At 38.8% G+C, this 15,812-nt stretch overlaps 1 protein-coding gene across 1 annotated transcript in view; it reads left to right on the plus strand.

Moving 5' to 3' along the window:
- Nucleotides 1-15,812, plus strand: part of CNTNAP2 (contactin associated protein like 2) — a 2,918,762-nt gene that overhangs the window by 157,935 nt on the left and 2,745,015 nt on the right. Inside the window, exon 2 of the mRNA XM_029589581.1 lies at nt 1,207-1,400. Coding sequence (XP_029445441.1) covers nt 1,207-1,400 — 194 coding nt within the window. The remainder of the gene's footprint in view (nt 1-1,206; nt 1,401-15,812) is intronic.

A 15,812-nucleotide genomic window follows, 5' to 3' on the forward strand; every position in this document is an offset into this window, starting at 1 on the left:
ACACATTCCTTTTGAGAAAGATTTAAAAGTTCACCTGGAGTGATCAGATTCAGTAGGGTTGCAACAAATTGGTTTCAGGCAATACAGGTAAAGAACTGTATGGCAAAGTAGGTCAAACCCAAACCAATTACAATTTGACACATACTAATAAGATCTAATTAAGATATTATAAAGACATTTGCTCATTAGTAGGATAGCCCATTACACTGCATAATTATATCATAAAAAGGTTAAAGTAACAATGTGTGATCCAGCTGGAAGAAAATTATGAGTTCCCAATAGCATATATAAAATAGATGGTAATTTATATACCACCATTTTTTCATAGTATACAGTATATCAGGAATTTAAACATGCCATGTTACACCTAAGTTGCAATTAATCACTTTTAGATGGTAATTTTCAACAGCATGCATAATTCGGCACATACACATATATGTTGGAGCCCCTAAAGTTACCCCTGCATTTTATAAACTGTACGAGAGCCTCACATTTTATAAAATACCATGTATCACTGCTCTGAAAGTATACACGCATGTTTTAATTCATGCACATTTTTTAAATTCAGAGATCACATAGTTTATACTCCTATTTTATAAAATTGCACACATATATTTTACGTATATTTGTAACATGTGCAAGTAATAACCCTCAGTTTATGCATGGAGGCAGGTATTTTATAAATGTGGCTGTTGTATGCATGCCTTACACATAGGAAAATACTTGTGGGTGTTCTTCCAAGTACTAATTCATGGAGACTTACACCAGTTCACCCACATTTTTATCAGTTCACCCGCAGCCTGCACCAGTTAAGTCACACCCTCCACTGCTTACTCCAGATCCCCCCACCCCAACCCAAAAACTGCAGACCAGAAATCAGAATTAATTGTGTAAAACCATGCGTGCATGTATGTTGAAGTATGCATGAGTATATTTACAAAATAATTGAAAACCCCAGCCTGCCATGCCCTAAAAGCATTCTCTTTGTATGTGTATATTTTTCCTCATGACTGTGACAGTGCGTATGTACTCCTGCCATTCTGAAAATTTGCTTACCGTGCATAGAGGCGACTTGTGCATATATATATGCTGATTTTATATGGACACTCCCTGCATAAGCCTTTGAAAATTAAACCCTCAAAATATTATCTTTAAAAGCTTTCTGCTTTTAAAATTTTTAAAAAATTTCAATTTTCACTTCCCCAGGGGCTGGAGGCTGGTCTCCTTTGGATAGTGATCATTATCAATGGTTACAAGTGGATTTTGGAAACAGGAAGCAAATCAGTTCTATTGCTACCCAGGGAAGGTACAGTAGCTCTGACTGGGTGACCCAATACCGGATGCTGTATAGTGATACAGGAAGAAACTGGAAACCATATCATCAAGATGGGAACATCTGGGTGAGTAACTATCAAACTAGGTGCAAGTGCACGCCATTGAATGAGTCTATTAAAATATATTAATCTAGAAACATGTGTACTGTATTAACTGATGCATAAGTAATATTCAAAGAACCATGGAAATGTTCAAGTATAATCCATATAGCATTGTACCTTGTATTCCAGATTAAAGCTACAAGCCATGCTTAAAAGAGAAAATCTATTCAGAGTGCATTTGAAAATATCTCAAAAGTTAAGTTAGAAAAGGCATTTAAAAATTGCATGCCTTTTTTTTTTTTTTAAACTATAAACAATACTCACTTCCATGTGAGATTCTACATTGTGGCTTAACTTGCATTGCAGAATGAAATGAAGTTTATATCTCTACTAATCTATATTTCTGTGTGGGTATATCTAGATAGATATATAAACTTCAATGCATTCTGCAGGGCAAGTAAAGCTTTATATGAAGATATGATCACTAAACCAGGTCTTTTGGAAATAATAAAATAGGTGTATATGAAGGATGTAAAAACAATGAAAACTGGAACACTAATCTAGCCTTTGCAGAAGCCAAAAATTCAAGTGAATTGGCCACAAGAAGTCAAAATTCATCACTGGTCTTGCTCAACTAGTCAGTGTTCAGAATGATTTCCTTCTTTAATACACTGAATCTTGAGCATTACTGTCCAGTATTCAGATGTGGTTTTAGATTTGATAAATCGGGCTTAAAACCTGTATAATTAGGGCAAGAGTAAGAAAGATTAGGCCACTTATGGAAGGTATGTTGGCATTGTTTCATATCTACTGTATTTCTCTTCTTTTGATAACTATTACTATAACTATGTGCACACATTTGCACATAAATTATTAGTTGACCTTGTTACAGTGCCAAGGTATATCATCACTATCCTCCACAAAGGATGGTAAAAACTGATAAAATAATAAACCCACTGACATTACCTAACAGGTATATTCTGGATGTTATAACCAATAACTATTTTGGATTGAACAAACTCAATGCAAGCTGACCTATGTACAGTGCCCAGGTCTCTAATTACAATATTTTTTTCTGAAGGATGGTTAAAATGGTTGAATAGTGTTTAATGATGGCCCATTATCTTTGGCCATTTACATAAGAAGCAGTTTTGTACTTTGGGGAAATTGTTTGACATGAAGAGTTTGTGCTTTTGTTGAATGTTGGATTAGGACTCTTAATACATTATATTGAACATGGATTAGTGGAAGGGTATATTCCTCTCCCTCTCTTTTCCTATGTAGTTAAAAATTCTACACCTGCCCAAATTTGTTAACATGCTCAGTAAACAGGATCACTCCACATTTTCTAGAAGAAGAAAAATGAATAGCCATAGAAAATCATAACAAAAATATAAAAATGTAACTTTACAGGTCCTTTTTCTCCTTAGTGAAGACCTCTGCTCATTTAATAGTATTCATGGGCTAGAACTGCACAATACCACCGTCACTGAAGTGTTTTTCCTTTTCCTCTCATGATTAATGATAGTGCATTCATACCAGCATTGTTAGTGCTGCCTACTAAGTTGATCATAATTATCATGGTAAAAAGAACTAAATAGCCATTGTGTACAAAATTATGGTATTACTATGACAAGAGCTCAACAGTACAGTATTTTTAGTATAGTTTCAAAAGCTCTTGCAGGTAGGAAACAAGAGAGTACTTTTCATGTAATGGAGGTTTCTGTCATTCACTGTGGGTTTCTGTTGGTTCATACAGAACAAGGAGGACAGCACAATCGCATGTGCACCACTCACCACTGATTTATTGTATTGTATTATAAGCTAAATAGCAATTTGATTGATTGGATTTTAAAGTATGAAATTGAATATTTTTATTCACAAGCTAAATAGTTTAGAATGTTCTTCTGTTTATTTTATTAAAATGTGTACCAACCCGTCTTCTTCCTTCAATATTAAGCTAGACCTTTAATAGGAATAATCTCTCTGGACAGACAATTATATCCTCTAGGTATCGAAGGCACTTGGTTTCACTTTGGTGCACAGGTTTCTCCCAGCAGAGTATTTTAAAAAGGAAAAGATAATGAAATATCTTGAATCCAAAAGATTAGAGGATCTGAGTCAGCATGGTTTCAACAGAGGGAGGTTATATCAAATAAATCTGATCAGGGAATTAGATTAGTGGAGAGTGCTAGATGTGGTGTATTTAGATTTCTTAAGGTCTATGACATGTTTCTGCCCAGGGGATGAATTAATGAGCTGAACAGCCTGGGGTAGGTCCTAAGGCAGTAACTGGATTAGCAACTCATCGAATAGTAGGCATCAGAGTAAGGGGTTAAACGGAGTCTATGCCAAGAAAAGGTATGTTACCTGCAGAGTGATAAAAGGATCAGCCTTGGGTTCAATATTTTTCAGTTCAAAATAATTTTTATTGTTATACAAAATACAAGGAACAAAATATATTCCTCTGAGGTACAGTGGCACTTGTGCACACCAGAGATCACAGTATGATAAGAAAGACGACTAACAAAAAGATGAAATAAGGCTCAGGGGAGGTGGTGGGGGAGAGGGTGGACCAGACTCAGAATTGGGCAAGTAGAAGGCATGGAGTGTTATATGTCTACTTGACAACACATGGAAAAAAGGTCAGACTGCTGGAATAGAAAGGATTCCAAAGAAATAATTAAAAGCACTTTAACCATCATTAACAGCACAACCTTGCATTCAGTTTTATTTCATATTTTCATAACTGATACTGCAGAAGGACTGATGGGACAGGTTAGATTATTTAAATGACACCGAGATCAGAGATTGAAACTTGACTCCATACCGAGAAGATGGCCACAACATGGCCGCTACATGACAACCAGCAATAAAGCAGATTTTGGTAGTGAAATTTGCTCATCAGAAAACTGAGAGCTCTCCTTAATTAGAGCTGTTTAGGTGGGGACAACTTGGCAGAATGGGTGACTCAGTGGCCCATATCTGCCAGCATTTACTATATATTAAAATAATTGGCTCACTAAGGGGGTCATTTATCAAAACGTATTAGGGCATTATCACGGGTGTTAGGGCCCTGACACCTGCAATAACACCGTAACACATGCGATAAACACCGCATCGCAAAATACGTATGCAAATTTGAAAATTGTACTCAAGCGGCAGGGGTTTGAGTGGATAAATGGAAACGAGGGTTGGTTTACGTTGCATGCGATAACATAACGCTCACTATTGCGGGATTTAACACCAGAAATAACTACACCTTTTTTCTGGGCGTTATGCCTGCGATAGCTGTGCATTACAGCCAAAACAGGATTTATCACAAATCCCATTGAGAGAGAGAGAGAGAGAGAGTGACTCTCTGTGGAGGCCCACTGATTTTTGAACTTTTTATACCAGTGTAAGAGGGGGGCATTATGAACTCAGGGAGAAGTTTGTGGGGTGAGTTCTGTTTGGGGGGCAGTTTTACATGCACAGTCATACGTATGAACAGCTCAGTTACCGTCAGTGAAGAATTAATGTGATTTGGAGTAATGAAAGATGAAAGAAGAGTAGATTGGTACCATGCTCTCTCTAACTTGCTTGATGCTCTCACCACCTAGCTGCAATCAAGGTAAGTAGAGAGTAAAGTGTACAAATCTACTCTTCTTTTACCTTTTATCACTCCAAATCACATTAAATCTTCACTGATGGTAACTGCTGTTCATATGTATGATTTTGCATTTAAAACTGCCCTCTAAAACCCACCCCACCCCACAAACCGTGCCCCCTCTTACAATGGTATAAATAGTTAACTCTCTCTCTTTTTACGTTCAAAATGATGAATCTAGGCCTCAGTTTGCTAGGGTCAGACTGACAGTGATCTGGACCATAAGGATCATTAGCTCCTACCCACCTATCCGAGGCTAGGGGAGAGTGTTTTTGGCCTTTGATACCATGACACCTTGTCCTTAATCTTTTTTTCCTACTGAAAATACTATGTCCCTCTACATTGAGCCTGCTATATATGTGAATGTTTCTATAATAGAACGTTGTTTTTATGTGTAGTTTCAAGCTGTAACCTATAACATATTTTGCATTATTGTGTTTAATCTTATCACATTTGCTATTACAATAAAATACTTAGGTGTTTTCTGCTATTTCAAAAATTGACATATTGGATGAACTTGTATTTCTGTCTTTATCATGGTAATAGCTTTTCATATTAAAATGTTTTCTATGTCAGGAAAACTTTAGCATACAAACTTAATATTGCAGTTTTGCTATCAAAATTAGATTGTACATGCAAGAAAAGTAATGAGTTTCTTAAAAAAAAAAAATCTACTGGATAGATCAAGCATCATATGGACAGGTAGAGAATATGAAATTCTATTTTTACTTGCTAGTTATGACCTTTCTAACATAGCAGCATCTGGGAGAGCTGCTTGTGATATCATATAGGTCATACCTTGTGAAATTAAATCTCATATTGCCCTGTAGAGATGAACCAATCAAAACTGTGCTCTGTGGGCTGCGATGCATGAATCTCTTGACTGAATAGTAATTCTTAATTTGTCCTATTTGTTGCAGTCCCATCTAGTTATTCACATGCATTCTGATATTATTTGTCCTCTGACAAATTAGTGTGTGCCAAATACGATTAAATATGTTTTTTCCACTTGTTGAAACATGTTCAAATCTTTGTATCATGAATGTAATGACATTTTAAAAGCTGGAGAAGAGGATACAGAGCTGTTTTAGAACAGCACATTTATTTAACACTGTACATATGTCAGTTTCTTGTATATGCCTTTGTGTAAGTCTGTGGGCACTTAGGTTGTGGTGATGATTAAGGGAGGCAGTTAGAAGCAATGAAATGTTGGCAAGTGCTCCATTCTATAATTCCTCCCCTTTAATAGCTTGATCTAGAGCAAGACAGAGAAAGAGAAGGGAAAAACCTTATCTCTCATTTAGCATCAGTCTATCTAGTTATCAAGGGTGAGAGGGACACCTCCTCCATGTTACACTTTTCAGCACTGCTCATTGACCAGTAGGAGTAACCACTGTAGCAGCAGCCCTCTACACACATTTACACTCACCGTACTCACACACTGCCACATGACTCCCCAACACACACAAGCGCCCCTTCCACCCTCACACACATTCCCCCATACCACACGCACATTCCTATACCTGCAACCCCACAAAACACACAAAAAAACTCACACAATAGCCCAAATACCCCACAAAATCTCAAACTTCCTACACACCCAAAACGCCCACCCATATCCATAACCCTGCACACAAACACCACACATACACTGCAACACACACACACACACACACATCTCAATGCATCCCCATATACTACCTCCACACAGATCACCTTTCATGGACACATAAATGCCTCCCCATACATCACAGCACCCCTCATATTCACCTCTATCCTCACCTTCACCACACCTATACATCATTCCCACAAAATCCCCACATCTCCCACACAAATATCCCCTGAACTGCACACATGTGCCTACCCATTTACACAACACAGCTGCACTATAGCTCCACACCTCATCACATATATCTCATGTTGACCCCATATATATTCTCTCACACTCACCCTAAAGTAACCACAAACAAATAAATCACCCTAAACACACACATCCACCCACCTCACAACCTTCCACATAGACACATCCTCATATTAATACACACATCTCAGATTTATCACTGTTCATGTATCTGTGGTGTCTTTGTATATGTCTGTGTTTTTGTAATGTTTGTATATGTGTGTGTTTGACTGTCCATTTGTCTGTATGTTTTCCATTCTTCCTTGCTTGCTTGTTAAAGTCTGAATTTCCACAAGAATATTTTGTGGTTACTCAGTAAATTGGCATACTAGTTCTGATATGCGCTGGTTGAAGTTGCTGAGGATAGGGGATAATGGGGAATACAACATCTAACTGACTCCCATGTGCACCACTGAAATATAGTCTTATTTCCACTGATTTTTATTTTTATTATAACATTGAAATTCCTAGGAAAAATAAAATAAAAACTGAAAATGAAGCTCCCTATTAGTATTTAATATAAGAAGCTCATCACCCGGGTCTAGAAATTTATGACTGAATGCATTCTTAAAGCCATGCCCCATGATTGCTTTCCCTATTTTGTTTGCTTTTATAGTTTCCTTCCTTTTAATTTAAGCGACAATATTCACAACCTTTGAAATTGATAAATACATATTCAGCAGTGTAAAAAGTCGCTTTTAAAATCTCCCCACCTCATTCTGTGTAAAGGTTTGCACTGTTTCACAGCACACACATTTTTTTCCCTGGTGAAAATGAAGTCAGGGAAGAGAAAGTACAAGCAGTGATTTCATTTTGAAATTACCACACATACTTTTCAGCAGGTACTTTGCACCTGCATCAGTGCAGGTGCAAGGTCTGTGAGCACGTTGAACCTACAGTGTGTGCGTGCCGGCCTGCGTGTTCAAAGGGAAGCTCCATGAGGAGTTTCCCTTTGCAAATGTGTTTGCAGGTCCCACAGGTGCCAATGGGGATTTGAGACGTGCCCTCCCATTCTGTATACTTTTTTTTTTCACTTAATCATGCCTGCCTATCTCTTCATCTACCATGTCTGCCAGTCCATGGGACCCTGCTCCCTGTTAGCACAGAGATAGCCCTAGTTCACTCCTCCTGGCTAGTGCTCTGCATTAAGAAAGGAAGAGATTGGGATGAGGGAGTCATGAATGCTTAGCCCCAGAAAGAAACTGTTATATGCCAGTAAGTCACAGTTCACATTTATCGCAATGCCTTGCTCTAAAATCATGTTCTGTTTTCATGAATCCAGATGCTCTCATTTTACCAGGGGACTGAATTAATGCATTGTGATTTTGGTGGGATTTGTCTTATCTGTAATAAGAAGGATAAGCATCTCTGATCCTCCAGGACCACAAACTGATCAGCAATCCCCAAATGAATGTGCAACAGTTGTAAATTTGCATATAATGTATCTACTTTGAATAAATAAAACACTGTTTTTGCATAATGTATGGATTAATTAGAAAGTCAGCTATGTTTTTAGATGTTAGGAAATAGAATTGCCAACCCACCTTCCACATTCATTTTCTCTAGATGTGCAGAAAAGGCTGGTGAACTTTTAGAATAGTATCTTCATTCCTAAACATTCATAATTTAGTGATCATTGTAAAACATTCATATATTCATTCACCTTTGTGATCACTGCTGCATCTTATTCTTACATCAAGGGGGATCAAGTTGAAAGAGAGGTCAGGAAGTGTGAGGATTGTTAAAGAATATATGGGCAAACAAATATCAAAAAGGAAACGCAGTTGAAAGAAGGAAGAACATTTTCACAAAGGCAAGGGAGAATAAACACAATGCATACGAAAAGTAACTAACTGATTCTGCCAGGATCCCTGCCCTCTTCCTCTATTTTACAACTTGGTATGCCAGGTTATTCTCTTGATACTGGCAGTAAATGAAGATTGTGGCATAAGAAATGTTTCAAAATATGTGTAAGACTGGCCAATTTAATTGCATAAAATGTTAAACAAACAAATGATTTTTAAAGTAATAGGAGGTCAATTTTTAAGGCATTTACCCCTAGATTCATCAAAATGCTATACTTTTCACATGCAATTAGAAAAAGGGGCATGAGATGGAGAGAGAGAGGGAGAGAGAACCTCTAGTGGGGTACCTATACTAGTCACCTATTAATACTGCTATAGGAGGGCCAACTAATAACTCAAGGTGAGGTTTTGGTGGTGGTGTAGTGTTTTGGGGTGAGTTTTACATGCAGAATGAGACGTACAAACATCATAGTAGACCACAGTGAGGATTTGACATCATTTGGGTGAGTAAAGTCACACAAAGATGAGATTTCTACAATGTTCTCAAAGATGAGATTTCTACAGTGTTCTCTCACCCTAGCTTGATAAACACTCTACCAGGGTTCTATCAAGCTAGGGTGATAGAACATGGAAGAAATCTCATTTTTGTGTGACTTTCCTCACTCCAAATGAAAAGTCTCATGGATCATGGTGGCCTCCTTCCTCCACCGGCCAAGTAAAATGTTCTCAATGTAAAATCAATGACACCCTTCTCTCCTTTCCTTCCCTTTCCTTCCCACAACAACCTAACCCTAACTCTTCAATCTACCTAGTACCTGAGGATTGTGGTGTGCCTATACCAAAAGGACAGTAATTTCCAATGTTGTTTGGACAGCAACACTAATATGTTACACTTCTAGCATTGCTGTCTGATAAATGCTGGAAGCTCCTGAAAATGTTATAGGACCATACTATAATACAGGGGCCAGTTCAGCCTTTCCTCAGGTACTGGATGGTGGGAGGGTAAGAGTTGTAGTGGTGGGGGTGGGGGTGGGGAGAGAAGGCAAGGAGAGGAGAGAGACATTGATTTTACACTGGGAATATTTTGCCTGACCAGGGAGGAAGGAGACATAGGTGTGCCTGAGTCTCCTGGCCAGAGCCCACCCCCCGTAACGGTGCGCCACCAGCAATGTACGGTGGTCCGTCGGGGGGAAGGGGAGAGGAGTGAAGGGAAGAGCAAGCGGGGTGCATCATCGGCAGCAACCTTGGCGCCGGCTGATGACGCGGCGGCCCTCTTAAAGGGCCGTGGCAAAACCGAAACTGCCCCTTTTTGCTTGAGCCAGCTAGGTTGAAACCCACCCACCCACCCTGAAGAAGGACAAGAAAGAAGGATCTGTTAATTGATCAATGGTAATAGTTAGGATATATACATGTTAGTTAATAAAACCAATATGTGCAATGTTGGGGTTAACGTCGCAGCTTGGTGGGGGGCGTTAGGTGGTTACCTGGGTTGGTTGAATGTATTGTAAGTGGTGCCGGAGGCATCACTGGATGGCGTGGTAGCCGGTCAGCGCCGGGGGAGGTGCAGAAAGGTGGGGGCGCAGAACGCACCAATGCCGGGACCCCCCCCCCCGCCTGGGAGCAGGGACTCGGCGGGGGCCCACAGCTAAAAGGACACCTGGCTTGGTTATGGTGGGCAGTCACTGACAGCACATTGGCTCGGGTACCCCAGAAAGTTTATTCTTATGTTAAAGAAATAAAGCTGCGGCCTTTTTGATACCAATAACAGTTTGTGTGTTTTATATTATGAATGGTGATTATATAAATGTCAACAAGTGGAGAAAAGGGGGGGTGGGCAGGGTCAAGGACATCGGACACAGAGGGTAAGTGGTGGCTGCTAGCATTATTTAATTTTCTACATATTTCTTGGAGGGGCTGGCAGTGCAGATTTTGCACATATTGGTTGGGTTTGCAAAATCAGGCCACAGATGGGACTTTTTTTTTTTTAAAGGGTATGGCCACTTTATCAGCTATTCTATAACTTGTTGAGCTCAAAATTATCTGGCCACACATGGATGGATAACTTTCAACTTAACTGGCTACATTCAAATATATAAACATCAAAGCCTCCTGTCAGTGATATATAATCTATGCTAAATCACTAAGGGGTAGATTTTATAAACTTACATGCGCATGTACTTTTGTTCACACACCAGGCGCAAACAAAAGTATGCCGGATTTTATAAGATACGCGCATAGCCGCATGTATCTTATAAAATACGGGGTCGGCGCGCACAAGTGGGTGCACATTTGTGCACCTTGCGCGCGCTGAGCCCTACGCGTGCTGCCCGTTCCCTCCGAGGCTGTTCCGAAATCAGAGTGGCCTCGGAGGGAACATTCACTCCACCCCCCTGCCCTTCCCTTCCCTAACCCACCCACCCCCCTACCGTTGTTGGTAGGGGGGTTTGGTGAAGATCGGGAAAAACTCAAGAGCAGCTTTTAAACTAGAACAAAGGGGAAAGCCGACAGTCGCTCAGCAGCGCATGGTTCGGAGAGATGTATCTTTAAAGGATACTAATGATGCATTAGAAATAGGGCATCCCGACAGTGAGGTTTCAATAATTAGAAAAGTAGTCCAAGTGCCTGTAACTAAAAACTCACCTGAGCTAAAAAATTCTAACTTATCCCTATCAATTAAAAAGCAGAATAAAAATACAAACAAAAAACAGACTTTGAAATGTTTGTATGCTAATGCCAGAAGTCTAAGAAGTAAGATGGGAGAATTAGAATGTATAGCAGTAAATGATGACATAGACTTAATTGGCATCTCAGAGACATGGTGGAAAGAGGATAACCAATGGGACAGTGCTATACCGGGGTACAAATTATATCGCAATGACAGAGAGGAGCAGTCAGGAGGAGGTGTGGCGCTTTATGTCCGGGATGGCATAGAGTCCAACAGGATAAACATCCTGCATGAGACTAAATACAAAATTGAATCTTTATGGGTAGAAATCCCTTGTGTATCAGGGAAGACTACAGTGATAGGGGTATACTACTGTCCACCTGGTCAAGATGGTGAGATGGACAGTGAAATGCTAAGAGAAATTAGGGAAGCTAACCAAATTGGTAGTGCAGTAATAATGGGAGACTTCAATTACCCCAATATAGACTGGGTAAATGTATCATCGGGTCACGCTAGAGAGATAACGTTCCTGGATGGAATAAATGATAGCTTTATGGAGCAATTGGTTCAGGAACCAACGAGAGAGGGAGCAGTTTTAGATCTAATTCTCAGTGGAGCACAGGACTTGGTGAGAGAGGTAACGGTTGTGGGGCCGCTTGGCAATAGTGATCATAATATGATCAAATTTGATTTAATGACTGGAAAAGGAACAGTGTGCAAATCCAAGGCTCTCGTGCTAAACTTTCAAAAGGGAAACTTTGATAAAATGAGAAAAATTGTTAGAAAAAAACTGAAAGGAGCAGCTACAAAAGTAAAAAATGTCCAAGAGGCGTGGTCATTGTTAAAAAATACCATTCTAGAAGCACAGACCAGATGTATTCCACACATTAAGAAAGGTGGAAAGAAGGGAAAACGATTACCAGCATGGTTAAAAGGGGAGGTGAAAGAAGCTATTTTAGCCAAAAGATCTTCATTCAAAAATTGGAAGAAGGATCCAACAGAAGAAAATAGGATAAAGCATAAACATTGGCAAGTTAAATGTAAGACATTGATAAGACAGGCTAAGAGAGAATTTGAAAAGAAGTTGGCTGTAGAGGCAAAAACTCACAGTAAAAACTTTTTTAAATATATCCGAAGCAGAAAGCCTGTGAGGGAGTCAGTTGGACCGTTAGATGATCGAGGGGTTAAAGGGGCACTTAGAGAAGATAAGGCCATCGCGGAAAGATTAAATGATTTCTTTGCTTCGGTGTTTACTGAAGAGGATGTTGGGGAGGTACCCGTAATGGAGAAGGTTTTCATGGGTAATGATTCAGATGGACTGAATCAAATCACAGTGAACCTAAAAGATGTGGTAGGCCTGATTGACAAACTGAAGAGTAGTAAATCACCTGGACCAGATGGTATACACCCCAGAGTTCTGAAGGAACTAAAAAATGAAATTTCAGACCTATTAGTAAAAATTTGTAACTTATCATTAAAATCATCCATTGTACCTGAAGACTGGAGGATAGCAAATGTAACCCCAATATTTAAAAAGGGTTCCAGGGGCGATCCGGGAAACTACAGACCGGTCAGCCTGACTTCAGTGCCAGGAAAAATAGTGGAAAGTGTTCTAAACATCAAAATCACAGAACATATAGAAAGACATGGTTTAATGGAACAAAGTCAGCATGGCTTTACCCAGGGCAAGTCTTGCCTCACAAATCTGCTTCACTTTTTTGAAGGAGTTAATAAACATGTGGATAAAGGTGAACCAGTAGATATAGTATACTTGGATTTTCAGAAAGCGTTTGACAAAGTTCCTCATGAGAGGCTTCTAGGAAAAGTAAAAAGTCATGGGATAGGTGGCGATGTCCTTTCGTGGATTGCAAACTGGCTAAAAGACAGGAAACAGAGAGTAGGATTAAATGGGCAATTTTCTCAGTGGAAGGGAGTGGACAGTGGAGTGCCTCAGGGATCTGTATTGGGACCCTTACTGTTCAATATATTTATAAATGATCTGGAAAGAAATACGACGAGTGAGATAATCAAATTTGCAGATGACACAAAATTGTTCAGAGTAGTTGAATCACAAGCAGATTGTGATAAATTGCAGGAAGACCTTGTGAGACTGGAAAATTGGGCATCCAAATGGCAGATGAAATTTAATGTGGATAAGTGCAAGGTGATGCATATAGGGAAAAATAACCCATGCTATAATTACACGATGTTGGGTTCCATATTAGGTGCTACAACCCAAGAAAGAGATCTAGGTGTCATAGTGGATAACACATTGAAATCGTCAGTTCAGTGTGCTGCGGCAGTCAAAAAAGCAAACAGAATGTTGGGAATTATTAGAAAAGGAATGATGAATAAAACGGAAAATGTCATAATGCCTCTGTATCGCTCCATGGTGAGACCGCACCTTGAATACTGTGTACAATTCTGGTCGCCGCTTCTCAAAAAAGATATAATTGCGATGGAGAAGGTACAGAGAAGGGCTACCAAAATGATAAGGGGAATGGAACAACTCCCCTATGAGGAAAGACTAAAGAGGTTAGGACTTTTCAGCTTGGAGAAGAGACGACTGAGGGGGGATATGATAGAGGTGTTTAAAATCACGAGAGGTCTAGAACGGGTAGATGTGAATCGGTTATTTACTCTTTCAGATAGTAGAAAGACTAGGGGACACTCCATGAAGTTAGCATGGGGCACATTTAAAACTAATCGGAGAAAGTTCTTTTTTACTCAACGCACAATTAAACTCTGGAATTTGTTGCCAGAGAATGTGGTTCGTGCAGTTAGTATAGCTGTGTTTAAAAAAGGATTGGATAAGTTCTTGGAGGAGAAGTCCATTACCTGCTATTAAGTTCACTTAGAGAATAGCCACTGCCATTAGCAATGGTTACATGGAATAGACTTAGTTTTTGGGTACTTGCCAGGTTCTTATGGCCTGGATTGGCCACTGTTGGAAACAGGATGCTGGGCTTTATGGACCCTTGGTCTGACCCAGTATGGCATTTTCTTCTGTTCTTATGTTCTTATGTTCCAGTTGAAACAGAGCAATTAAGGGAAGCGGTGAAAGACGTCCAAGTTAAATTAAGGTGAGTTTGAGAGAGACTGCGATATTTGATCATTTGTTTGCAAGTTTTGTTGTAGGGTATATTCCCCTGAAGAAAGACCATAGCATATGAATCATGTACGTGTTGGGACTTTTAAACATTGTCTCATAATAGATGGATTTAGGATATATATTATAACAACAAAACATCATTACACCGTGGGAAATATTATCCGTAGTTTTTGAGTTTTTCAAATATAACAAGATTTGTGAGTCTTTCAACAAGAATAATCTTTATTGGATGTCGTATATTTCAAAACACATTTAAAATATTCTTAAAAAAATATACAAGCAAAAAAGCACTTTCAAAAAAAAGTTTATATATCAGGAGGAGGTTGGAGGTTAATGATTATAACAAGCATATAAGGTGCAGGGATGCCTACACAATTATATGAAACCTTCAACCAAGTCCTATAAACATTTACACTGAATGATAACATTTTTAACAAAGTTTCTATAAAAATTTGTATCACAGTCATGTAGGTTATAATAATCAGCACTTTTGAAAATTATTCAAAAAAATTAGTACTTTAAAAAAAATTGTAGTATATATAGTAAACATATCTATGAAAAAGATTTTTTGGTACAGTGATTGAACAGGGTGTACATTTAGTGATTTAGCATACATTCAAGTATAGCCAGTTAGTTTTAAAGTTATGCAATTAAAACTAGCCAGATAACTTTAATCTTGGATATTCAGTGGGACAGTTACACCTCTGAATACCCCTGATAACTTAGCTGGATGAGTTAGCCATTTTTTTGAATATTGAGCCATAGGTCTTTAAAACAAGTCTCCATGGTTTCAGGTCCATCTGTGAATCAAATAGACCAGACTTTTAAAATATACATTAAGTATCCCTCTATATAAAGATATATATGTTGAAAGGGCCTGCACTGCATATATCACATATAAATATGTAATTATGTGTGTGTGTATATATATATATATATATATATATATATATAAATTTAATATAGATAGATATAAATATAGATATATATGTAGAAAGAGATAAATAGATATGCACTTATACACACTAGGGATGTGCAAAGCCTAACCTTTCGGTTCGAGCTTCGTTTTCGGCCCGCTGCGGGAAATATCATATTTCCCGTGGTTCGGGTTTTTGTAATTCGGTGGGACCCGAATTTCAGGTTAGCACACACTAACATTTTAATGTTAGCGTGCACTAACTCCCGTTAGTGTACGCTAACCCAAAACCAACTTTTTCCTGAAATTTTGGGAAAAATTGGTTCGAGTTTCAGGATCCCCGAACCAGGATAAATTAGGCAATTTCATTGAAATGTCCTAATTCATTC

This window comes from Rhinatrema bivittatum, chromosome 2, assembly GCF_901001135.1.
Source record: "Rhinatrema bivittatum chromosome 2, aRhiBiv1.1, whole genome shotgun sequence".
Taxonomy (NCBI): Eukaryota; Metazoa; Chordata; class Amphibia; order Gymnophiona; family Rhinatrematidae; genus Rhinatrema; species Rhinatrema bivittatum.